Source organism: Clupea harengus, chromosome 23, assembly GCF_900700415.2.
Source record: "Clupea harengus chromosome 23, Ch_v2.0.2, whole genome shotgun sequence".
Lineage (NCBI taxonomy): Eukaryota > Metazoa > Chordata > Actinopteri > Clupeiformes > Clupeidae > Clupea > Clupea harengus.
Genome location: NC_045174.1, coordinates 3,210,220 through 3,237,679, shown reverse-complemented (window position 1 = coordinate 3,237,679; position 27,460 = coordinate 3,210,220). Strand labels below are relative to the sequence as shown.

General features: G+C 46.6%; 1 protein-coding gene across 1 annotated transcript; it reads right to left on the bottom strand.

Annotated features, from left to right (window-relative positions):
• Window positions 1-3,268: 3,268 nt before the first annotated feature.
• On the bottom strand, window positions 3,269-27,399 carry map2k6 (mitogen-activated protein kinase kinase 6). Its single transcript, XM_031560912.2, has 13 exons — window positions 27,043-27,399; window positions 18,101-18,170; window positions 16,079-16,127; window positions 14,664-14,777; window positions 14,022-14,141; window positions 12,931-13,047; window positions 12,056-12,107; window positions 11,528-11,655; window positions 8,975-9,052; window positions 7,896-8,035; window positions 4,726-4,771; window positions 3,628-4,144; window positions 3,269-3,288 (listed from the first exon to the last, which is right to left on the bottom strand). Exons 1-12 carry the CDS (start codon window positions 27,131-27,133, stop codon window positions 4,067-4,069), a joined length of 1,083 nt encoding a protein of 360 aa, XP_031416772.1. The 5' UTR covers window positions 27,134-27,399; the 3' UTR covers window positions 3,269-3,288; window positions 3,628-4,066.
• Window positions 27,400-27,460: the final 61 nt, after the last annotated feature.

The window sequence follows — 27,460 nt, the reverse complement described above, 5'->3', positions numbered from 1 at the left end:
TCATACCAACAAAAAAATAAATAAACTAAACACCTGAATCTGTCCTGTGCCCACATCGGACATCCCCGTAGCTCGGCTGTTTCATCGGAAAAGTGTGGATAGGTAACAGGCAACTGCTCCAAAGCGACTGGTATAGTAATGTTAAAGGCTGTACATCACAACTTTACAGTATGTAAGGGGTCTGGACCTCTGTGTATTTCAAAACAGTTTACATCATTTTGTTCTTCAGGGCAAAAAGAAAAGTTGAAAACATAGATCATGTTCGAGATTGAGATGTTCTGTGACTGCGCTCGCAAATTTGAAAACAGGAGGAATGTCGGGAAATGGCAGGAACCCTCATCATAATTGTTCTTTTGGAACGGGCACCTGAGAGGATACCTTGTCATGGAAGGCCCACGGCCGCGGCCAAAGCTCCACGTGGTCTTCAGATGTGCAGGCCAGCTATCCGATCCATCACACCGACTCAAGGGATCGAGCCACTGATGGGGACACAGAATAAACCTCTCGAGGGGGGAGCTTACGTTGGCATGGGCATCTATGGTCACAAGACCCACAGCTCTTTGCCAGATTCCCAGTCTTCTTCTTCTTCTTCCAGGAAGACTGAGATGACGGAGGTGTCGGATTAACGAGAGAAGCTCCACTGTGCAGGACAAAAAGAAGAGTGGAAGAGAGAGTGACGGAGGGGGCAATTAAGGATGAGCAAAATAATGAAATATGAGGAAAGAGGGTGTGTGCACGAGAGAGTGGAGGAAGTGTGTGTGTACGAGAGAGTTGAGGAAGTGTGTGTGTGTACGAGAGAGTGGAGGATGTGTGTGTGTGTGCGAGTGAGTGGAGGGTGTGTGTGTGAGTGGAGGGTGTGTGTATGCGAGTGAGTGGAGGGAGTGTGTGTGTACGAGAGAGTGGAGGAAGTGTGTGTGTACGAGAGAGTGGAGGAAGTGTGTGTGTGCGAGTGAGTGGAGGGTGTGTGTGTGAGTGGAGGGTGTGTGTGTGTACGAGAGAGTGGAGGAAGTGTGTGTGTACGAGAGTGGAGGAAGTGTGTGTGTACGAGAGTGAGGAAGTGTGTGTGTACGAGAGAGTGGAGGAAGTGTGTGTGTACGAGAGTGGAGGAGCTGTGTGTACGAAAGAGCCGAAGGTGTGTGTATGTGTGTGTGAGAGAGTGGAGGGTGTGTGTGTGAGAGTGAGTGGAGGGTGTTTGTGTGTGTGAGGTGGAGGGTGTGTGTGTGTGTCTGAGTGAGTGGAGGGTGTGTGCGAGTGAGTGGAGGGTGTGTGCGTGTGAGTGAGTGGAGGGTGTGTGTGTGTGTGTGTGTGTGAGTGAGTGAGTGGAGGGTGTGTGTGTGTGAGTGAGTGAGTGGAGGGTGTGTGTGTGTGTACGAGAGAGTGGAGGGTGTGTGTGTGTACGAGAGAGGGGAGGGTGTGTGTGTGTACGAGAGAGGGGAGGGTGTGTGTGTGTGTACGAGAGAGTGGAGGGTGTGTGTGTACGAGAGAGTGGAGGGTGTGTGTGTACGAGAGTGGAGGGTGTGTGTGTACGAGAGAGTGGAGGGTGTGTGTGTACGAGAGAGTGGAGGGTGTGTATGGGAGTGTTTTTGTGGTTTAGCTTCCGCCACATTAGTTCCAGCCCTACAGTTGACCACTCGAATGTGTGTTAGCTGAGTGATGGTGCTACAGTCAGTGCAGTGAATGGCTGTATAGTCCAGTTATTTACGGCCTCAATAGGCTTACAGTTGCTTTTAATTGGAGATATCCTGATAACAGTAATCATATGATCCCTGTAGTCAACAGACCCTAGTAGTCACGGTGAGGCTTTTCCCCACAACAACCACATTGTAGTAAGTCCCCTTATTTAGGGAACAACCATTTGCAGGTGCACTGCATCGCGGGGCAAAACCAGGTGAGGTAAGTCCTGGGTGGGCTAATAGCTAATGAGTCTGAATGTTACAATTGACCCGTTACATGATTTAGTTAGGAGCAATAGCCAAACAGAACTCTTACATGTCATACTAACAAAGTCCTAGTGAAAGCCTCATGTGAGGCTTATGAAGGCATGAAGACACAAGAGGCGTTTTGGGTTTTGTAGTTTTTTTTTAATGTTCTATAAAGAGGCACAAATCAGGCTAGTGAGAGTCACAGTGAGGCTTTCAGAGAAGTGTCACCAGTGTGTGTGTCAGAACAGATACAGGGCACACACACACACATGCAAACAATACACACTTACCCACACAGCACATATACACACACACACACACACACACACACACACCTCCATTCATACAGTTTAAAAATAAGAAAAATGTCAAGTTTTCAAAAAAGGGAAAACAGCAGTTACAATAAATACAGAAACTGCAGAACACCTCAGAGAGAAAAAATATGTTAAAGTATAATATAATAATAGTAATAATCATCATAATATTTCTAAGAATAATAATTCTGAAGGTGATTTCCAGTTTGCACTATAGTTGACCGTAGAGCGAGGAGTCTCTTGCATGGCTCAGAACAGAGAACGGATAAAAGCAGCAGGTCTAGGTCCCTTCCCCCCCCCCCTCCCCCCTCCCATCCCCGCTAGAATTCCAAAGGCAAACATGAAAGCTCTCTGAAAAAATTAAAAAAAACAACAACAAAAACAAAAAAACACACACACACACACACAAACAAACATAATGCAATGCTGGATCTCAAAATTATACAGTGGATTCTCTCTAGTTTCCCATAGTCTTTCTCTCTCTCACTTAACACACAAACACACACAAACACACACACACACACACACACACACACACACACACACACACACACACACACACACACACACACACACACACACACACTTCATAGGAGGATACGTGAAGTCAAACGCTGAAAGCCCCTCAGGCATTGTGTGCTGCTATCTCCCCTTCCTTACAAGAAACCAACACTAGATTCTCTTCATGCATTCCCTAAGTAAACCACTGAAATACTTGTAGGAGTATACATAAACATTTAGATCATATATAAATATATCTATGGTACTTTCAGACATCCGTCTGCATTTCTTCTCAATATTTTATGTTTATTTATTTTTTTGCTTGTTACCACTGAACTGAACATGGCCTGGTGACCAAGACGAGTGTGTACGCCACACAAGTCATTTGAAATATACTTGCTCAAGTACACACACAGCATGACAAAACACTCTCACTCTCTCTCTCTCTCTTTCTCTTTCTCTTTCTCTTTCTCTTTCTCTTTCTCTTTCTCTTTCTCTTTCTCACACACACACACACACACACACACACACACACACACACACACACACACCTCTCTCTTAACGGATCAACAGACCAACAGCACATCAACAGATGCTGAAACAGTTCTCTTCTAGATCAGGTGTGCTTAAGAGGTTGGACTGGGTTGGACAATTCAGATAAAATGAAGCTAGTGGGACTATGACACCTTCCCTGCCACACACACACACACACACACACACATAAACATGACCTCTCTCTCGCGTACACACACACTGTCACTTTCTTACACACACTTACATGAACACACACAGTTAGGCACTCACTTTCTCTTTCACACAGACAAATACTCATGTATGCACTTGTACTTACTTACTTACTTACTTACTTACTTACACCTGCATGCATGCACACACACACACACACACACACACAAATGCATTCTCCAACACATGGCCTAGCCCCTCCTCACCTCTCACTTCTATGTGTTGTTTCAGTGACCCATACTCCCACCCCCACCCCCCCAGTCCACCCGGTCCCCCTCTCCATCTCCATTGGCTAGGGTGGGCTTCCATCTCCATCTCCGTCTCCGTCTCCATTGGCTAGGGTGGGCGTCCATCTCCTCTGACCACTCCAAAGTCCCTCCACTCCTTCGTCTGGCTACGTTGCCAAGCTTTGCTATTGGTGCTTTCTTGCTTCTCTCTCTCTCTCTGTGTGTTGATTGGTTTGTTGGTTTGGGCGTGGGAAATAGTACCGCCTGCGTCGTGCGATTGGCTGGGGTTGGAGGGGGGGGGCGGGGGCAGGGGAGGTGGGTCAGGGTGGGTTCGGGTCGGACCGGATTGGGTTAGGTCTCAGTCGCAGAGGATGACCTTGACAAAGCTGGCGACGTCGGTCTCTTTGGATTCGTGGGAGATGAGGAAGGGATGTTCCTGCGAAGGCACAAAGAATGGAGAATTAATACATAAGGATATAGAGAGCTAAAAAAACACAAGAATCACACACTGAGAGCAACACAAGCCAGAAACACTGTAAATACAATCAGGTCATACTACCAGATCCTGCATGAGTACAAAGTTGCCATTAACCCCTGATATGAAGCATTTTATAAAAGATAGATAGATAGATAGATAGATAGATAGATAGATAGATAGATACTTTATTAATCCCGAGAGTATCCATCTATCTATCTATATAAAATGCTTATATCTTATATTGTATATAACCTGCCATGAAATAATTTCCATAAAGATTCATCAATTTTACCTTACAACTTATATTCACTTTACCATCATCATTAGCATAGCTGCACGCACTGGTATCAAGTTAACAACCACGGATGTATGTACACATTGTTAGACTTCAGTGGGCCAACTGTTGGGTTGTGTCTGCCATCTAGTGGCCAAAGTGTAGAGGTGCAATGCAGTGAGCTGTGGTAAGATGCCTACTTAAACATAATGTAACTGAGCACACACACACACACACACACACACACACACACACACACACTTACCATGAGTTCTGTGTAGTTTGGCCGCTCTTTGGAGTTCTTCTTCAAGCTGTGCAACAAAAGACAGAGAGGAAACTCATCACTTAGCAGCAGACACCAATGACCACATTACAGGATAGCGAATCATCCCTTGGAGTCGAAGGTTAAAGGAAGGGCGACAATTCACGAGCAGAATGCGATACGGACAAAAAAAAAACAGAGACCTTGATCCTACGTGAGCAAGAATCATGTCCTTTCTTCCCAGCAGTGTGTGAGTAATACTGTACATTATTTTTTTATAGTTACAGCAAACATGAAAGCTCTCTGAAAAAATAAAAAAAAACAACAACAAAAACACACACACACAAACAAACATAATGCAATGCTGGATCTCAAAATGATACAGTGGATTCTCTCTAGTTTCCCATAGTCTTTCTCTCTCTCACTTAACACACAAACACACACACACACAAACACACACATTTCATAGGAGGATAAGTGAAGTCAAACGCTGAAAGCCCCTCAGGCATTGTGTGCTGCTATCTCCCCTTCCTTACAAGAAACCAAGAATCATGTCCTTTCTTCCCAGCAGTGTGTGTGTGTGTGTGTGTGTGTGTGTGTGTGTAATACTGTACATTCTTTTTTTATAGTTACAGTTACAGTTGGTGATGGTGACATTGTCCAGAAAGACGGATGGCACAGCACTCCAACAGAAGCACACACACCCCGCAGACATCCCCATTAAAAATCAAACGACTCATCGGAGCAGACGAATAACGAACAAACATCCTGGCAGCACTTTTACACAGCGCCGACACCACACAATAGGTCAACCAACGTAGTTGGGAAAATCCTACAGAGAGGAGCTTAGTATGTATGAGTGTGTGCGTGTGTGTGTGTGTGTGTGGGGGGCACAGTGCTGTGGGTCGCTACTTGCTCCAGTGACTAAGACCCCGAGTCAGCACCGTTTACCAACGCGAGAAGCTCCACATGCCACCAGCACACTTAACATCTCCGAGATGAAGCAGCCGGCAGTGGTCTTTCCAACCGGAGACACAGCAGCCTTTCCTCAAAGCCCACACTCACTGCCACTGGGAGACACAGCAGCCTTTCCTCAAAGCCCACACTCACTGCCACTGGGAGACACAGCAGCCTTTCCTCAAAGCCCACACTCACTGCCACTGGGAGACACAGCAGCCTTTCCTCAAAGCCCACACTCACTGCCACTGGGAGACACAGCAGCCTTTCCTCAAAGCCCACACTCACTGCGCTCTCGCTGCCCCTGGGAGACACACCTGGAGCTGCAAACTTGTGATGGACAGCAGTAAGTGCTCACACAGTGGCCGTCATGTTTGGTCACATGACTGCCAATTACGCAATTAATGGGTGATTGCGGAGCGGGAAGTGGCTGACTGTCGGGGGTTGAATTGAGCGCTGGAGAGTTCCTGAAGAGTGCGTCAGGGCTCGAGTATGCTTCTGCGGACACGGCTTTGTGCAATGCGGACACCGACATGCACATGGGTGTCGCCAAAGCATCCTAGTTTTTGCTGTTGTGGACACGTCTCTCAGTGCACAAGCTCAATCACAGTGTTTGCTGTAGATTCACATGATGTAGAGCTCTTATTTAAAAGACTTTTTTTTTTTTTTAAAGATCTATAGGTTTTCTGTACTCCTTCATAACCGTTTACTCCTCTCTCTATGATTCAGCCAATCAGCTAATCGCTGAAGCATGAAATGAACCAAACTCTCATTTTTATCAGCGGGGTCTCCCGGTGTTTTATTTCCCAGCGAGCAAACACATGAATGAAACTTTGTGTCTGCACTGCAAGTCACAGACATCTGCTAAACGGAATAATTAACGTAATCAGATTTGAACCGGTTCAAAACGGCCCGGAGTCCTCATTCAAGTCCTCACTACACAAGTCATTTCTCATGAGACTATACAAGTCCTTTCTCATGAGACTATACAAGTCCTTCCTCGTGAGACTATTACACACGGGAGTACAGAGGGCACCCATTAGTGAACTATCCTGCTGCTGGAAAGCTTCTTTTGAATGATTGACTGGTTTGCGAGAGCAATGAACAAGAGATTGTGAAAATGAGCAGTGCCAAGTCAGTAAAACTTTGAGAGGGTTTTCTCCTGAAACTCCCCTCAAAAGGACTTAATTCCATCTATCTATTGTTCTCACTGTTTTAGCAGTTAGAAAGACAGCTTCAATCAAGTTGCCAGAGTGAAAAATGAAAGTGTAATTACGTGAAACGAGGGACAACTACTGTCGGCACTGCAAGTATTATACAGCTTCTCAGCCTCAGAGTGACTATTCAGGAGCAGTACGCTACTGAAGGATGTTTCAGCTCCTTTGAATGACATGAATATTTGATGCAGTGGGCAAGGAGAAAATAATAATAACAATTAAGACCTTTGTCAGGTTTTTAATGGCACACACGACACACTGGAACACACACGTGCATATATGGAGGCGACACAGGACACACACACACACACACACGCAGGTAGGCCTGAGGTCGCAGTGAATTTAATTTCTGCTTTTTCCCATCCTGGATCGTCCTTCCTCAAGGAGCAGTGGGCAGCTTGTAGCGCCCGGGGACCAAGTGAAGTGAACTGTCCATCTTTGGTCAGGGATGGACATGTGTTCTGTTATTTTGCATGTTTTTTCTGTTGGGGTCCTTAGTGGAGGAAACCCCTTGTGAACACGGGGAGAACATGCAAACTCCACACAGAAAGGCCCGGGAGATAGCCCACCTGAGCACTGTGCACCCTGGGGAGGACCTGCCCCCCAGAGCCAACAGCGCCCCATGCGGGAATCGAACCCATGACCTTCTTGCTGTGAGGCGTCAGTGCAAGCAGAGCAAGCAACTGAGCCACCGTGCAAAGGACACCCCTATACAATCTGTAGTTGGAGCTTTAGTTCAGTTCTATGGAATATCATTACTTTACCTTCTGATTGTGGCTGACTATGGCATTATAGTGTGGGTTTATTTGAGATTTGTGTGTGTGTGTGTGTGTGTGTGTGTGTGTGTGTGTGTGTGTGTGTGAGAGAGAGAGAGAGGAGAGAGAGTGTGAGTGAGTGAGTGTGTGTGTGTGTGTGTGTGTGTGTGTGAGTGAGTGAGTGAGTGAGTGAGTGAGACAGAGAGAAGGAGGTGAAGTGATATGAGACAGAGAGAGAACCCACCACAGGGAGCTGAAGTCCACAAACTCAGGGGAGAACTTGTCTGGGGGCAGCTGGGGGGATGGTTCCTCCACCACCTGCTTCAGCTGCTGGAAGGGCGTGCCCCAGGAGTCATAAGGGAACCGCAGGATCGCCAGCTCAATCTGAGACACACACACACACACACGACACACACACAGTATTACATACTTTACATGCTATATGTATTTATCTTTACGGTAAATATCAAAAACGGTTAATGGCCAACACACAAGAAAAACACTTTGGTACAAAGTAAACATCAGACGTCTGTAGGTTACCGGAAAAACCCTTGAGTGGCCCAATTCTGAGTTTCACCACTAGAGTTCAGCATTACAGCCATAAAAGGAACTTTGAGAAATTCTCCTTAGACAGCATATAATGCAATAGAAAATTAATAGAAAATAGGAGTTCACATGTTTAACAAAGTGCCCACTGTTATACTTGAACAAGTTCAAATCATATCTTCGGTTTGAATGTATATATCCCTCCAAAACAATCCAAGATAATAAAGAATGTAACCAGCCTTGGAGTTTTTATAATGCAAAATAAACCCCAAAACAAAACAAAAAAAATATGTAACATGGTTAGATTTCAGTTCATCTAAATGCCAGAGCTGTTTCAACGACAACAAATATGGATAATTGGCAAAACAATATGTAGAGCAAGGCTGCTGCTAGAGATGATGTAACATCTAGCTGGGGGTCATTTTGGTGTGAGCGGAATTCAGTGTGAACAGAGCAATATTCTCTCTCTTATCTCAGCATAGAGGGACACACACACACACAGAGAGAAAACGCAGCACTTAACACTTATGTAACGTGGGAAGAGTTAGCAAGCACACGTAACCGCAAGCACTGAATGTGCCACCACACAAAGAGTCATTTGAAAGTCATACTTGCAGCTTGGCTGCAGTTACAATGGGGAAGGGGGAGAAAGAAAACACACTGCAAAGGGTGGAAATAGTCTGGATTTCAGAGACAAGATGAAAATCTGTCTGTCTTTCTCTCTCAATGTCTCACACACACACACACACACACACACACACAAGATTATTGACCCACCATGGTGATTCCTAAACTCCAGATGTCAGACTTGACGTTGTAACCTTTTTGATTGGTCTCCGGGTTGATTCGCTCAGGCTGTGGAGACAGGACAGAAGATGGGATTCATATGAGTCTCACACATGGCTTTTTCCACACACACACACACACACACACACACACACACACACACACACACACACACACACACACACACACACACACACACACACACACACACACACACACACACACACACAGGCTAGGGGTTGCACTCGAGTAATCAAGCACGTACATCAATTCCACATCAACATGAAGTCCTCATTAATCATGTAAAGCTATAGTCAGAAATAAAAATGGGTCCATTTCTAAATATTGGTCATTGTAAGTATTGACTACATTTCCCATACTGCTTTGTTTTGGAGGCAGGGGTGAAGCAGGTTCTGGAGGGAGTCGAGAGCAGAGGAGAAGAGCTGATGATTGTTAAGAGTGTTTTGGATGGCGCCGGAGAAGTTAAGCGTTTCAGTTCCAAACTTGTCTGTCTCCGAGAAATGATTGCATACACCACGTAATAACCCCTTCGGAGGATTTCAAGTGTTACACTTAAGCAAACATTTTTATTTAGAGCCCTTGGTAAACAAGAGGAAGGATGATGACAGCAGAAATCAACTGTTTGGAAGTGCTTTGATAAAAACAGACTGTTGTGATAGAATAAACTTGCAGCAATTGTGAGTTATGGACGGATTTCTCAAGGATGGCTCCGACATCGAAGCGGCCATATAACAGACTGGGCTACTACACCAGCACGGCAAAACAAATTAATGTTGTTAAAAATAGATAGGCTTCAAGCAAATATGACTCATTTCAATTTATAATCAGTTGGGCTTGCTATTGATGACCAGGTTCCACCAAATGTACTACAAAGCAGTTGCAGTCGTACGTAAACACAATAAGAACACTAACTGAAAAAAAAAAACCGACTTTGTTGACTGAATATATTTAATCTTGGGCTACTGCCGAATGTCGGTACCTAATGTGAAAATATCATATCATCCATAGTTCACCATTGTGTAAGGTAGGACCAAGAGTTGTATCCATATAATTTCATTTCAATGTTATGCCTGGCTCTGTGCAAAGACCAAATCCATCATTGTTGCATAGTCCTTTAATTGATAACAGACTCAACCCCCCTTAAAATGATGTACCCATGCAACCCCTACTGCAAGGAGGCTTGCACCGTCATGCACACACACACACCTCATATTTATCTCCTCTGCTACTTCACATTTTCCACATAAACACACATTGTGTAAATACATTGTGTGTGTTTTGTGCATGACACCCATACCTCGGCCTGGACTTGAATGAATGTGCTTTCTTGTGTGCACCACACTAGATCTGGGTAAAGCCTAGAGCTCAACATTCAAGTGTGTGTGTGTGTGTGTGTGTGAATGGCTCACAGTGTGCGGCCCATAAAATCGGGTATGTACCCGGTCTCAGGCAAATAGAGAGCAAGAGCATATTTGTCATGCCACCACCATTCAGACTGGAAGCCCCATTCAGTAATAGGTTTCAGCCGGCGTAAGAATGACATTAACCGGGATCACAGTGGGACTCTATGCAGAGTCCAATCCAGATTAAACTCCAGTTCCTGGTTTTACATTTGAATTGAATCATGCAGCGACCTCCAGAACGCCTCCTGCACACTGCCGGCGTTGCGTGCGCACGACTGCTGCGTTGTGGACCCGCTGCGGCTCGGTTGCGTGCGCACGACTGCTGCGTTGTGGACCCGCTGCGGCTCGGTTGCGTGCGCACGACTGCTGCGTTGTGGTTCCGCTGCGGCTCGGTTGCGTGCGCACGACTGCTGCGTTGTGGACCCGCTGCGGCTCGGTTTGCGTGTGTTTATTCACAACACGGACGTGTCTGCTGCGGCGCTGCTACAGGCAGCCTGTCTGTATTTGTGCATTTCACTGTGATTTGTTCCGCTGAGAACAACTTAACCTCATGCATGAAAGAATATGCTCCCCGCTGAAACGCTTGTCGGCTGGCGGCTGCAGCACAGCTCGAGCCGTGCAGCTCAGGGAGGCAGAGTGCATGATCTTTTCTGATAACATGGGCGCCGATCGACAGATAACGCGGCCATCATTCACACACAACGCATCCTATACTTCTATTTATCTATTTGATACTCAAGGGACTTGGGGTACACTGGAGGCATAAATGCACTTAGTGTTTGAGGCCACTGGCAGTGACAGTGAGTGACAGTGATCTTCTCCCAGTTCACCGTCACTGTCACCCATTTACATTTATTATTATTGGCATTAATTATATTAGTATGCATTATTAATTAATAGATAGATTAATTAGACCCAGCAGAGTGTTAATCTGACTAAAATCAGATCATTTTCCTTTCTTCATTTAGCAAATGTTTTTTTTTTTACCCAGCGCCACTTTCAGCTTAAGGTGTACATTTGATCAGTCTGTGTCCCTACTGAAAGTATGAATGCAGGTAGACACGAATGACATACAGGTGTCGACCCCTGGATAAGGGGGTTAGAGTCCACTGGGTCTTACCGCCATGTAGGGCTTACAGCCGGCGTCCATAGTCTTGGCCACCGAGTCCACCAGGTAGCCGCTGATGCCAAAGTCACACATCTTCACCTGGCCCTGGGTGTTGATGAGCACATTGGAGGGCTTCACGTCTGGAGGAGGTGACAGAGGAGGAGGAGGAGGAGGAGGAAGAGAAGAAAGAGAAGAAAGTAGGACAGAGTGAGTCAGGCAGTGACAAAAGGAAACATGGAGACAAAGGAGAAGTGACGGAAGGGAACAAATGAGAGGAGCAGAAGGGAAAAAAAATATCAGTAAATATTTTTTAAAAGACAAAAAGGCAAAGACAGTTGCTCGTTCAGAAAATAAAGAAGCGCACTGCTGAATTAGGTAATGGAGAATGACACGCAGAGAATGGGTTTGAGTCTTAACAAGAACCTTGATGTTACAAAAGGAAACAGCAGAGAGGGAGAAAGATTGATTGATAGATAGAAAGATAGATAGAGAGGAGGGGGAGAGTAGAGATGCAAAGAAAAGGGAGAAAAAGGGTCTTACCTCTGTGGATGACAGACAGATTGCTGTGGAGATGCTCCAAGGCTTTCACAATCTACAGAGGGGATCAAAACAACACACGTGTTACTCAGGTACTTATAAGAGAGAGAGACAGAGGGAATGAAAAAAGAATTCATAGGCAACTATTATTAGAAAATCCGTCAAGGTGCATATTTATGTCTAAAAACTACACTGGGTCTTACTGACTGAGCAAGTCTCTGATCAACAAAGTATCACTACCTCTGATGCAAACACACACACACACACACACACACACACACACACACACACACACACACACACACACACACACACACACAGACACACACACAGACACACACACAGACACACACACACACAGACTTGTCTCTCTAGGTGCAACCTGGTCTCTTTCTCACCAGCTCTCATCCTGCCACCTCCAAACATGAGTGTGACACTCGCTGGAAGGGGTGCGCGCCTGACAACCTAAATGCATCTGCTTGCTTGGAAGAGGAACAGTATGTCTTTCCACCATTTTGCAGAGTGTGTGAAAATGTGCGAATCAAGAGCGCCAGGCTGGGCTTCAAGTTCCCTCAGACATAATACACTCGCACTCCAACTCACACTCTCAACTCAAATACAGGTAGCTGTCTTTGCCTGCCTGCCTGCTTGCTTGCCTGCCTGCCTGCCTGCCTGCCTGCCTGCCTGCCTGCCACACACACACGCACACGCACACGCACACGCACACGCACACATCAATTAAATAAAATCCCCCGTTCTCTTCGTTTCACACACAAACACTTGAGTGTATGTTGAAGTGAAAGTACTTGATTGGCTTGGAGAGTGTGTGGTTTCCTCTGACTATGCATGCAGGTCGCTGAGGGAGCACTTCCACTTACAGACACTGCCATTTTGCCCAAGATGTCCTCCGGTATGGTCATGTGCTTCTCGATGACCCGCTTGTAGAACTTGTCCAAGGACGTGTCCATCAATTCCATGCAGATCCACACGTCTCCCTGGCAACCATACAGACGCAGGGCGGGAGTGTGTGGTGGCGGGGTTTCGGAGAGGCAGAGGGGCCAGACATGGGGGAAAGAAAATTGCAGAAAGTTAAGCCACATCACACACACTCTCTCTCACACACACACACACACACACACACACACACACACACACACACACACACACACACACACACACACACACACACACACACACACACACACACAGACACAGAGAGACTTTGACAAACAGGAAGTGTGTTTTCTCCCCTCTGCGGCGGCGATGGGATATCCTGTGGAATACAGGAGAAGCAGAAGCTTCCGAAAATCACACAGCTTTCTGATCGCGCGTTTCCTTGTCGAAACTACAGGCCTCATGCCGCTCACCTACATTAGGCGTGCCAGAGCCTCTGAACAGCAGCGCCTTTAACACGACTTGTTCCACAGAAGACCGAAAATTAGTTCACTGTGATATGGCAGTAACTCTAGTCTATGCGAAATCCTGTGCAAGTATTGCAAATTAGAACTACAGAGAGTTTTTGTGTTTATATACTTTGTCTTATTTGTAATTTATATTTGTCTTTTTGTTTCATTTCATGAGCCAAACTGCTGATGAGACCACAGATTGGGCGACAACATGCAATCATGCACAGGTTATGCGTGATTTTGGACGTTTGTTTTGGACGCACGTGTATGCAAGTCACAGGCAGGGTAATATCTTAACCTGCCAAACATTTGCCCTGTGTGTGTGTGTGTGTGTGTGTGTGTGTGTGTATGTGTGTGTGTATGTGTGTGTATGTGTGTGTATGTGTGTGTGTGTGAATGAGCAAGAGGGTGACAGGGGAACAGTGCAGCATTGGTTTGTTGTATGTCATCTGTATATTGTGTTGATCTACGGTGTGTGTGTGTGTGAGTGTGAGTGTGTGTGTGTGTGTGTGTGTGTGTGTGTGTGTGTGTGTGTGTGACAGAGTGTGAGAGGAGGTCAGCACCTCTCGGAAGAGAGCCCCGTAGAAGGTGACCGTGTAGTAACAGTCCACCGTCCTCATTGAGATGTCCAGGTCCATCAGCAGACGCTTCTGCTCCTGCGTGTTGACAGTCGCCCGGATCCTCTGAGCGGTTGGAGACAGAGGCGGAAAGAAGGGAGGAGGGAGAGCGACAGACGGATAGAGAGAGAGAGACAAAGAAAGAGTGTCAGCACAAAAGCCTCTGAAGACCGAGTGTTTTTTCCTGTTTTTCTTTTTGCCTTTTCTTTTCTTCCATGAATCATAAGGCATTCAATGGATACAAAACCAAAACCCTCGCACAGGCAATTTGAGCTGTTTTTCCAACTGTTAGCCTCTACCACAGTTAGCCAAACTGTGCCTTTATATCAAGACACTGGTTCATTTCAGTTGCACCGGAGACTAGTGACCACACACACACACACACACACTGCGTTAATGCAATGAAGGGAAAGTGGCCACGCCGTGTCAAAGCCCATCCCCTATCGCTCCGACATTACTGGCCCTGTTGGACCGCACCGTGCAGAGAGTGGGTGAGGCCCTTAGAGAGACTACACTCGATGCTGGTTTTTAATGCATTTCCCGGTTCTGGCTCCATCACCAGGGACCGGGGTGTTGTGGGCACCTCACCTTCACTGCCATGATGGTGCCACTGGGCACGTGCCTCATCTGGTCCACCACGCCGTACGCCCCGCGGCCCAGCTCGCCAATCTGCTCCAGGTCATCCGCCTTCACCTCGAAGTTCTGCAGAATGACAGAGGGGACAGAGAGAGAGAGAGAGAGAGAGAGAGAGAACGTGAGAGAACGTGAGAGAGAGAAAGTGAGAACATCGGAAAGGGTGACGAGAGGAAGGTGTGAGCGAGATAAGATCAGGGGAAAGAGAGCGAGAAAGAGAGACCGTGAGACAGTGAGTAAGTGACAAGAACAGAAGGAGTGAGTGGGGGGTAGCGAGAGAGTGGGGGCAGAGAGAGAGAGAGAGAGAGAGAGAGAGATATAACCCAGGCGTTAGACAGTGCTCACTGACTCAGCAGTGCAGCTGCACAGATCAGCTTCAGCTCACTGGAGGAGGAGGAGGAGGAAGAGAGAGAGAGAGAGAGAGAGAGAGAGAGAGAGAGAATGATGCACTGAGACAGGCTGAGAGGAGGATGAGAAGGAGGAGAGAAACTGAACATGACAAGGTCTTTCAGCAAATGGACTGGCTGCCACCATACCACTTAACCACTGTACAGTAGCTAGAAGAAAAAGATCCGAAGACGAGAAAGATGATGAACGTGTACTTATCTAAATCTTATCTGATCTAATCAAACAATGAAAGATGTCGTGCTTGTGTTTTGATTATAATTTAATTAATTTGGATTTTTCTTAAAGGAATCATATTTTCTATCTGGATAAATACAAGTACCACCATTTCACCCTTTGCAATCCGCAGTTCATAGCCCTAGACCTCTGAACCATGAGTCTCTGTCCACTCTTCCTACTGCCATCACCACTTGGTCAACAATGTCAAATCACAATCAAGTTACTTTAAACTCAGGAGGGTCAATTTGACAGCAAACAATAACTAAAAAAAAAAAAAAAAAAAAAAAAAAGAGAAAATGTTATTGGCTCCATTACAAATGGAAAATTCCAGAGATTTGATGAGTTGAAACTAAATATGTTTACAGCCTAAGAGGCAGTAAATGGCACATTCCTGTCTGTCTATAATCTGCAGTATGCAGTCCTGGCCATAATGTCAACTCATGCATTCTTTATGACCCAGAGGGCACACTGACCGCGACCAGGCTTGCAGATAAGGAAAACGAGAGGGAGAAAACTATCTTACACCTAATAAGTCATTAAATATATAGATAGAACAGTTCAGGAGCATTAAAATACGCTAAAATAGCCTTGCATCCAAGAACTATTGTAATTTCCCCATCTAGAAACCATATCTTATCTATAGATTTAACAAACCATAGCATGAGAGCATGATTTTTACAACCCATAGTATAAAGATACCACAACACCCTCTGAAAAGGGAAAAGGAGAAAAAAACAACAACCTACCTTGTCTCCGACTCTCACGCAGGCTTTGGAGTCCAAATCTCTGGGAGGTCTGAAAAGGCAACAGCAGCACTCCTTAGGTAAGCGACCACAATTAATTACCCTCATAATTACACAGATTAATGAAAAAAAAAAAAAACAAAGACAGGCCTCAGATAATCTCTATTAATGATTTATTTCCTGATGGGGACTCGAGGTGAGATGAACTATTAACATAATCATAAGAGCTTCTCCAGCGATAACACATCATTCCATCGAGGCGTCTCTGTAGAGAATCACAGGCCTAGTCTAGCAGTTTATATGGTGCTTCTGTGGCATCTCTCTGCAAAACCAGGAGGGCATGTGTTGCTGTGGTTACAACAGAGAGGAAAAGGTGTGATAGAGGGACAGATTAGCTAGCTAGATGAACAGATAGGGAGAGAAAAGATGAAGAGGCAAATGGAAGGAGACGCAAATGGAAGGAGAAGAAAATGGGGATAAAAAGAGCGAGAAAGAGAGAGAGAGAGAGAGCGAGATGGGAGAGAGAGAGAGAGAGAGCGAGAGAGAGAGAGAGCGAGATGGGAGAGAGAGAGAGAGAGAGCGAGATGGGAGAGAGAAGCAAGACAGCATTAAGAGGAAATAGAGCAAGCAGGGTGAAAACGAAAGGAGACAGTGATTTATTTCAGCAGAGGGGCCGTTTGTGCGCATGAGCCTCCTGAGCCTGGGATGCTGGACTCAGTGCTTTTCTTTAACAGACTATCCTTTACTTTAATAGTAGTAGTATTATCATCAATGCATATTATATTTATAAATTATATTAATACATTAACCTATATTTTGTCTTCTTTACTTATTAGATATAGTAAATAGATGAATACGTACAGACAAGCGTTATTTCAAATAATGCACCCATATTCAGTTGAAAAGAAAAGTACTGTACAATGACATAGACCTACACTGTTTAATGGTGCACTAACACTTTAAGACAGTCTGCTGGTTTGGGTTTGCTTTCATGTTGAGATGTGACATTCAACTGCAACAGGTGATAAATAAACTCGCCAACATTTCATGCTAAACACCTTGACCGATGACAGATCAGATGAGATGCTAACGCTAGGTACGGGATTGACTTTTTAGGCTAGCCTTTAAACTGGTACCCTACTCTAACTGAGAAAATGTTAATCGTGTCTTCGACATGGGTGTACTGGATAAATCATTCATATACAAGCATTTAGCATTGTGTTTTAGCATCAGATTCCGACGTTGAAAAGCGTTAGACTCAACCTTAATATCTCAGCGTTAAAAAATTCCCACTACACCACTGGTGTTATACAGTACTCACTGACTACACTTCTGGCTAGTGTTAGTTATTTGCCCCGTAGGTCTGTAGCATTAAGCCATCATATCTTCATCTTGCTAACGAATGTAACATCACAGTTCATCATGAATAATAAACTGTGTGAAATTTCAGCAGTGGTGCTTCTAATTCAGTAGTGATGGTGCACCGCTGTTGAATTCATTTAGGGAGAACAGAAAATGGAACAGAAAACAGCCTTGACTCCAAGAACTACCGTAATTTCTCCATCTAGATATCATGTCTTATCCATAGATTTTACAAACCATGGCATGAGAGCATGATTGTCGTGAAGAATAAACTGTGTGAAATGTTTAGCAGTGGCGCTCCTAATTCAGTAGTGGTAGAGGTGCGCCGCTGTTGAATTCATTTAGGGAGAACAGAAAACGCAAGGAAAAAGTCAAAGAGCACAAGAGAAAGATTTTTTTTAAATATACAAAACAATACCAGATAATAGAGTGATAGACAGACAGACAGATAAAGCGATAGATAAAGTGATAAATAGATAGATAGACAGACAGACAGACAGATGCATAGATAGACAGACAGACAGACGCATAGCTAAATAGACAGATATATGCATAGATAGATAGATAGATAGATAGATAGATAGATAGATAGATAGATAGATAGACAGACAGACGGACGGACAGACAGACGCATAGATAGATAGCTAGTAAAAGTGCTCTTACGCGGCTGCTGCTGGGGGAGCCTGCTCAAACACCTCCTTAGGGAGCCTGAGCGCCGGCTTTGACTTCTTACCTGGAAATGATAAAAAAAGAAAAGATACAAAAGATCAAGGGGAGTTAAAACCCAGTGAGCAGCAAGAGACAACACAAGACTACACAAGTCAACAACAAGGTTCTCCAGACTTCCAAGGAAAAGAAGCTTTTGAACAATAACACCACTGCCAACCAAACACCAACCAAATTCAAATTAATTTCAACACAACTTCAGAAAGTTCTACAGAACTGGGTGTGCCTCAGAAGGGACGGAAGAATTTCTTTTGCCCTTGGCTGCGTCACTTACGACTGGAGAGCTGTTCGGGCTCCAGCTCCTACCGGCGGGGATCGGGGCGAGAGGGACAAGTGGGCACCTCAGGGGTGCGTGCTCTGCCCCCGTCTGACTCGGGCTCTGCGCCTTCCGACACCCTGGGCACACCTAGCCACGCCCCGACGACGAGCATCTTGCTCTGCCTCTGTTGCCATGGCAACAAAAGGAGGGGCGGGGGCGGGGGGTTGCTGCGTGAGCGACAGGTGGTGTGAACACGAGGCACGACGCGGGAATGAGGAAAAAGCTTAGGCGGAGAGGGACAGGGGGAAAAAAAAAATGACAAGGCGGCGAGCCAGTGATGCACCTGGCTGAAACCACCTAGCTTCACGCCTCAGAGGGTACTTAAGAGAGCCTGACAGAGAGCCTGACAGAGAATTGCAGGAGGAAGAAATGACAACAAATGTACAAACGTGTGTGTGTGTGAGACCGAGAGAGAGACGGGAAGGTAAAAGAGAAAAAAAGAGCAAGAGGAGGAATGTGTGTGGCAGAGATAGAGCGAGGAATAGGGTGGAGTAGAGGGGATGAGTGACAGGTAGATGAAGTGTGTGTGTTTTTGCGTGCGTGTGTGTGTGCGTGTGTGTGTGTGTGTGTGTGTGTGTGTGTGTGTGTGTGTGGGGCTGTTGTGTGCACGTGTGGTCATGCCCTGTGGTTTGGAGATTTACTCCAAAGCTGACTCATCTGAAGCAACAGAGACTATTTTCAGTTAGCATCCTCCCCCTCCCCACCAACACCGATTTAGCAAGCACTCTGCACCAACACCCACCCAAACCCGTGTCTATGCAAGATGCACCGTAATCAATTCCTCAGAGACTCCAGGGCACATTCACTTCTGAAAAGGTTCTGCCAAAAAAAGAACCGTCTTGTGTGAATGAGTGGAAATTTCACACCGTCCATACTCCATACACAAACATGAGAGAGTTCCATAGAAGGCTAGGCCAGGCTATGCTATGCTATGCTATGCTATGTTATGCTATGCTATGCTCGGGTGTCAAACTTCTCCTGGCTTTTTTTGTTGCGAGACCCTCGCACGAACACTGACACGGACTACAATGGTCACCGGAAACCCGACACGCACACTGAAGAGCCTCTGAAAAGGGCCCGGTGCAGATGGTCACTTATCGCAGCAGGCACACCCCTATTCTGTGCGCTGTCAAAATCTGTGAACAGAGGCCAATCCCATGAACTGGGGATCCTAAATTCGTTTGATGACCATAGTTCCCTCAGACATGCACAATACTGGAACATTTTCACCGACTAGGAGCCTTGGCTGTGTGATGCGAATGTCGCTTCATTAGTTCACAATGTGAACGAGTGGCTTTGCGTGACGGGTAGCATTCCAATAAAGCACTCGAGTGCAACATCTCCACTCCAACTTGTGACCTGCAAAGATAAACAGGTGACAGGTGGTGAAACATGGCTTTGAAGTATGGCAAAGTACACTACGGTACAATGTTACTTCTTCTACACGCAGGGAGGTGGTGAAACATGGCTTTGAAGTATGGCAAAGTACACTACGGTACAATGTTACTTCTTCTACACGCAGGGAGGTGGTGAAACATGGCTTTGAAGTATGGCAAAGTACACTACGGTACAATGTTACTTCTTCTACACGCAGGGAGGTGGTGAAACATGGCTTTGAAGTATGGCAAAGTACACTACGGTACAATGTTACTTCTTCTACACGCAGGGAGGGGTTTTAAGTATCAGCAAAGAGAATTACTCTAAAATTAGAGTACATGTTTGTATGCAGGGTCTAACCACCAAAAGGAGTAACTCTGCTTCACACTGAAATGCTGAAACTAGTTTGGCTCCCTGGAGATGCATACAGATGGCCAACAGGGGCTGTGTGTGTGTGTGTGTGTGTGTGTACTAGTAGCCAGTCAGCTCTATGCAAATGACTGCACTGGGAGGGGGACAGCATGCAGCTGGATGAAACTGGCATGTGGCTGGCTAAACCCCGTTTGGTGAAGACGTATGCATCCAGGCAGTCACAGTATGTGAATACCAGTGTGTGTGTGTGTGTGTGTGTGTGTGTGTGTGTGTGTGTGAGTGAGAGACAGACAGAAGGAGAGAGAGAGAGGAAGAGAGAGAGAAAGAGAGAGAGAGCGCGAGGGTGTGTGTATCCATTTGTGTGACGATACATGCTCTCCGTTGCATCTGTTTGTGTGCGTGCGTGTGTTAATCTAAAGAGTGCGAGTGTATGTGTATGTGATCCTAGTGTTTAAGGGTACTAGCAGGTCAGGTGACGTGCACATGATCTCCTTCGGGCAGTTGTTGGCCGGTCGATGCAGCCACTCCTGAGCAGGCTGGAATTCTGCTGTGCCTGCAGGCGGCCCTGACTGCGCAGGCAAGCCCAGGCATGCACCAGTGGCGGCAGTGTGGTGTGAGCTAAGATACTACACGCGAGCATGCACACATGTACACACTCACACAAATCACCTATACCTTTCCAGTAGCACAGTTACAGAAACACCCCTCCCCACCCCCACACAAATGACTGAAACCTTCATCTATCGCAAAACACAATACACATCCACTAACAGAACCCCCCCCCCACCCACCCACACACACGCACTGATGACTTCCCAGTGGCATAATTCAGACACACTCTCGCTAGTCACTGGTTTGTACTCGCAGAAACACCAGACACACTCACACGTACCTATACACAAGTTTAGAGTTCAGATCCAAACACTGACGCACACTGCAGGGGAAACTGTAAATTATATGGGAGGTACGAGTGCACAGTTCGTGGGAAACCAAGTGACTCAAATACTCACACAAAGACACACAAAGACACACACACACACCTATATACAGCACTGAGTCTTCTGAAATCACTCAGCAACATAACAGAGGCACCAATCAGCCCTAAAAATATATAATCTCACTTGTGCACTCCACAATACCTCAGCAAATCAAAAAACACACACACACACTCTCTCTCTCTCTCTTCAAAGTTGCCGCTGACCTATAGCAACTTTTGTTCCTATGGCAGTAAATGACCAAAACACAACGCCCCCTGCTCACTGTCCCAGACAACAGTGTGTGAACGAGGGAGAGGGGAAGAGGGGAAGAGAGAGAGACAGCACAACACACAATCAATGGATTATATAACTGAAAGTGCATGGCAGGAAAAAAGGCCAACATGCTGCATTGTTTGAACTCAGCCAATAGTGCATGGTTTTGGGAATAATTCCAAGACTCCAGCATCAAATATTTTAACAGCTGTAGTGCTGAAGTCCTGTTCCTTCCATCGTACACACAGGTGGAGTTACATTTAACGATTCCATACGACCTTGCAGCAATGACAAGGGATATGTTTTGGCTTTTTTTGCTTGTTTGTATGTTTCCTTGCAGAGTTAAGCACCAATGCACTGCACGCCACATCACTTTTTCAAAACTAGCATTCTTCAGCTACGTACCGTAGACCACATAACAATGCTGACAAGGTTTATCAATTTACGGCCCCATTTATTTGTATGCAAACCATCACAAGGGAAGGGAAAGAAATGAGACAATATAAAGAGAAGGAAATGCGAGTGTGTCATTTCTTGGGGCACACTGCCTTCTCTTGGGAAAAACAGAGAGAAGAATCTCACAGGAAATGAATCAGTGTGTGCCCAGTTCATGGGAGGTGGTCCGGAAGACCCCCGGCAATTCTGGGAGATAACGGACCCGTTAATCTGAGATGCAGTGGTGACCTGGGCCAGCCAGCCGGTTCCCAGCGACTCCCGAGTGAGCAGAGTGCCCGTTCCTGTCCTTCCCTATCCCACCCATGTCCTGGCGGCTGGAATCCCAACAATCCCAAGAGTTCCTCAATGGAATTTCAGAGAGGAAGGATGAATCAGAGAGGGGGGGGGGGGGGGGGGCTGGTGGGGGGGGGCAAACAACAAATGGGAGAGTGGGGGGTGTCAAAGGACAAATGATATAAGGCGGTGGGGGTGCAGAGCTAGAGAGGGAGAGAGAAAGGGGGAAAAATACAGTGACACGGAGAGATGGAAAAAGATGCAGCAGCACACAAGGAAAGAATGCCAGAGTGAGCAAGCGGCAGAGGGAGAGAAAGGGAAAGAGGGCAGGCTAGGCAAGCGAGAGAGAGAGAGAGAGAGAGAGAGAGGGAGAGAGAGAAAGAAAGAAAGAGAGCGACAGCATGCAAGCAAGAGATGAAAATAGCCCATCAAGCCCTGCGGCTGTCAGGTCTCTTCTGACTGCTCTGGCAGTCTGAGAGATATTCTACACTTCCAAAGATGGCAGATCCTTTGGGCTACAGCTGTTGGGGGGGTTCTTCTCTCCTTTGGGAACGATGTGGTCACCAGCCTCCCGCACCGCTCTTCCTGTGGTGGCTGGGCGACTTAGATGACACTCGTGACCAGAGGAGCACCCCCACCCCCACCCCCACCCACCCAAGCCCAAAACCCCATCGGGTCATGTCATCGGAGTCAACCCATCGGGTCATGGCTACGGGGTCATGGCAGAGCGCTGTCCTTCTTACACCAAAGCGCTCTCTCGCCCACACCTCCCAGAAACCCCAAAGTTTGCCAGTTGGGTATCGTTACCATCATCGCCCAGCCAATGCAAAACAAACCAAAACAAAAAAAAAAAAACATTCAAAGTTGTGTGAACCTGATATGGGACAGTACAAAGTGTGAATGTGTACTGAGGCTCTGGAGGTACAGTCACAGGATGTCCCAGAAAAGCCTGTTGTCTGTTTGGCTTGGCAGGAATTCCTTCTCAGGGCAGTGGGTGGCATGTGGGTTACTGGTGTGTCTGTCTGGGGGGAGAGAGAGTGTATGTGTGTGTGTGTGTGTGTGTGTGTGTGTGTGTTTGTGTGTGCATGTGTTTGTGTTTGTGTTGTAGGGTTACAGGAGGAAAATATCGCTGAAGATTAGATGTCAACCTGTTGCCACCCAATCTCTGTGTTCACTGCACCTCCTGGGCTCCCTGCTTGGGTGCTAAGTGGACTATGTGACATATGTTGTACACGGCAAGAAGAAAAAGAAAAAAGAAAACAATTCCAGTTTAAGACACAACGATCTGAGAGAGAGAGAGAGAGAGAGAGAAAAAAAAAAAAAGCAGCAGGTGCTTTATAGTAGACGTTTCAAGATGGTCGCCCCCTGCATTACAACCCCCCATTAGCTGCTCACATTGTGTTCGGGATTCACAGTAGCTATTTTCTCCGCTTTACAACTGGCTATAAACTGGCCTCATTGCCAAACATGACCACACCAGGAAGGCATGGCAGGAAAGAACACGGAGCCTCTGATCCAGTGCACAGCGACTGACCTGTGAACATTGCTTATTCGAGACATGCCGGGCCGTGCTGAGCTTTCCCCCTGTTACGCTCGCAGTGTCAAGGCCGTCTGTCGGTGGACAGAATTTCCTTTTTCTTTTTTTTTTGTGGTGAGGGTTTTTTTGGACGGGAAGCACTCGTCATTGAAGAGTGCCGACTTCCTGTGTGCCCGTGTCGTTTGGAACGAGCGTGCATCAAGGGGAAGGGTGGGGGGTATCGCATTTTGCGCGCCACTTTAAGTATCAAACGTGTCTCTCACACAGTCAGGCGGGGATGATGGCGGCAACAACAAGCTATTTATTGCATTCGCCGGCGGACCCCCTGAACCAGAGCCGGCGTCCCTGGATTGAGCCCTGGACTCGCTGACACACTACTTACTTGGAACAGCATCCGTTGGTTGTGTGTTATTATGCATGCAGAGGGGGACCATCGAAATGAGTCTAAGTAGGGCACCGTGTGAGAGGGAGGGCCAGGAAAATGAAACAGGAGAGGGAGAGAGAGAGAGAGAGGGGAGAGGAGAGGAGAGGAGAGAGGTAGCGGATGGCAACATCCAAAGGCAACTCTTCTACCTGCTCTTCTGGCTGCAGGGGGAGTCAAGTCGGTCGGCACCAGGAGCTGTCCGTCTGCTCCCGGCACCACTGGGAGTGCCGCCCGTAGCCCTGCCTACCCCCTCCTCCTTCCCCATGCCAGGCTGCCTTCCTGCATACTGATAGCAACCCACAGCCCACCGACGTGTACAGGTGGCTTTGGGAATCGGAGATCCTAAGTCATCGCGAAAGTCGACCGCCGCAAGTGGATTTATGCTCTTCTCGTTTTCGCCTCGCCCATCCACAGCCTTTCCGCTCTCTCTCAGGGCTTACATACCGCCAGGGCCCTCTTAAAAGACTCACGCAGCCCTCCTCCTCTGTCCACATGCAGTATATTAACCCCCTGAAGTGCCCTCGCTCGCTGCACACCACCTGCCTACCTGACAGACAGACTGACTGACTGGAGGGATAGTGTTCCATCAGCCACTGCACGCAGCACAGCAGGATTTGCATGCTGGCCCTGGGCTTGGCATTGCTTGCTTTATCTTGCCATTACTTGAGCACACACTTACACGCAAGAAGATGAGTAGAAGTAGAAGTAAAGTAAAGGCTTTAAAGCTTCCTGTAAAGCGAGATAAAGAGAGAAAGAGAGAGAGAGAGAGAGAGCGAGAGAGAGAGAAAGAAAGAGAGAGAGAGAGAGAGAGAGAGGATCATTACTGGGACAATGCGTCAAACAATTCTACTGTTATTGCAGCAGAAAATACTATAGGGGCTGGACGCCCGACAACAATTGGGCCCCCAGAGCTGCGGATTTAGGAATCTGGGATCGGGAGGGGCCATTTGCATGCAAACCGGGCGCGTCAAAGAGCGAGAGGTCAGGGGGCCACGCCACAAGGCAAGTGGGCCACAGTAAGGCAGAAGCCAGTCGACACAAACGGGCCTGCTGACTGTACACAATAAAAGCAAGAACTACAAAATGGCTAACAGTAGCAATTACACACAGGCAGAATAACATGTGCACGGAGAAAACAGTAATCATAACGGACACCTATTCATTAACATTAGACCTGTTAACAACAGAAACATACTATTACATCTAGTTCTGGCCAATCTCAGATTCTGGGCATGCTGTAACTATTTTCAGATACCTTGGCTAGCGTCCTGTTCAAGATCCCTTTGATTGGGAGGACTAGTTGCACCGCTAGATGCTACATGACTCTGCACTTTTAGAGTTTTAACTTCAAGTCTAAGGTATTCAGGGGTCCCTTGTGCTAGGCTACAATCTGACCACAACTGACATGTTTTTGCACTTCTGCTATCGCCGTCTCCAGGTTTGATGGAAGTCCCCAACACAGTAACGTGTAAACACAGCAATCATTGAAGGGGTGGTCCAGCCGTGCTCACGCCCTATCAATGTTTCACCTGGGTTCCTCCACGTTGTCCGCGAGAGGGGGCCTCACGCAAACTTTGAGTTCCACAATACAGGTGTGTCACCTGTGTGTTACGCAACAGCCAGTCTCCTCTCGGGCACGAACAAAACAAGCCAGGGCCATCGCTGAGCTAAATGTTCTCGTGACTGTCCACCCATAATAACAACAAACTTCCTCCACTGAGGCAGTCCTTCATATCATATGGACTTGTCAAGTGACATGGTTACCGTGTGGACTGGCATGTCCTGTAGCAGTATCAAATAGCTAGCTACCACAGAGGGCGGACAGAGCGTGGTTAAGATTCATAAGCAATGTTACGTCAATTAGGCCTGGGGTGCGAAACAAACACTTGGGAATACTGCAAGTTGTGCAAGAATTAAATATACCACACAGACAGACAGCTTAACTAAGACAAGTGTAAAAATCGCTCCTCAATTAATATACCAAGCTACGTAGCTATGTCATACACCGTGTTCCTGCTGCAGTCGATCGCGTGCTTTTGGTAAAAAGGACATGATTGGTGCTGGTTGGCAACGATTTGGCTTTCCAAGGTCTATGTTAAGAGGCTCGTTTTCCACTGCCGATTACCCCGTTCCTTGAACTGTTTGTGACCAGACGTTCGCAACAACCCTATATTTAGCTCTTTATTTTTGCAACTTATACCCACGTATTACACCATGAACAAAGCTTACTTGACATGGCATCTTAATAATTTTCCACTACGTGCAGTGACACTGAAACTGCAACTGCAACTAATAAAAATGTCAGAACTTCGGCGTAATTTTCCAGCGGCGTTTTCTTGGTAGCTTACTAGTGTGCAACTGGACGTGGGGTCATGTCATGTTTCTCCGGCAACGACGTAGTCACGATAGACGAGCAAAGTTTATAAAAAAAAAAACATGCACCTTGTTTGCAAAATACACTAAACTTCACGAATGCATATCACAATTTTGCACAATTGAGACAGAACTGCACGGCTAAATTTTGCTTTAAAGTATTCTCGTGTCTGCAAAGAGGACCATGTTGGCATTGCACAATCGAATTTCACTGCTTGGTAGTTCCTGAACGCGCAAAGACGGTGAAATAGCTTTCTCAATCTGGGTTGAACAAGAATGCAAATAACGTCTATCTTATATGTGCAACTCCGGGCAGCATCGTCTTACCAGGAACTCTGCAAAACGGCAGATCTTTACACAGGAAATGTAACTGACCCTTTCAAACCATCAAACTTTGAAATGCATTGGGCGAGTCTATTCTGCAGTAATGCACTTTGCAAAGAATGCAGCCCCGACTGCATTTCAGAGAGATTGCACAGATCGCGTTAATACACTTACCTCCCCTTGGCATAGACATTTCCCCTTTGCTGTTGTGGGGGGGAGGGGAAGCACAAAAGACTTTGCCTTCTCTCTCACTCCCTCCCTCCATCTCCCTCGCGCTGGAGCTTCAACGGGCTTGCTTTGCAACAAAGGTGCAAAACACAAGCCCGGATTCGCATGCACTTGGAGTATTTAGGCGTGTGGTCCGCTTGCTTCCGTGCAAAGAGTGAAATTCGAATTGCACACCGTGCAAATCTGCCTGGAAACGGGGAATTTCTGCAATAGCTCTGCAAAGAAAGCTCAGCAGCCCTTACATGATGGGCCAAGGCTAGCAGCTGAGAGCTCCTAACTTGGATCAGTGTGAGCCCCTGCGAGCTAACGTTCTTCCTGCAAGCCGCGCAAAGGACAATGGGATTCGTAGTCTATGGGAGTTGGC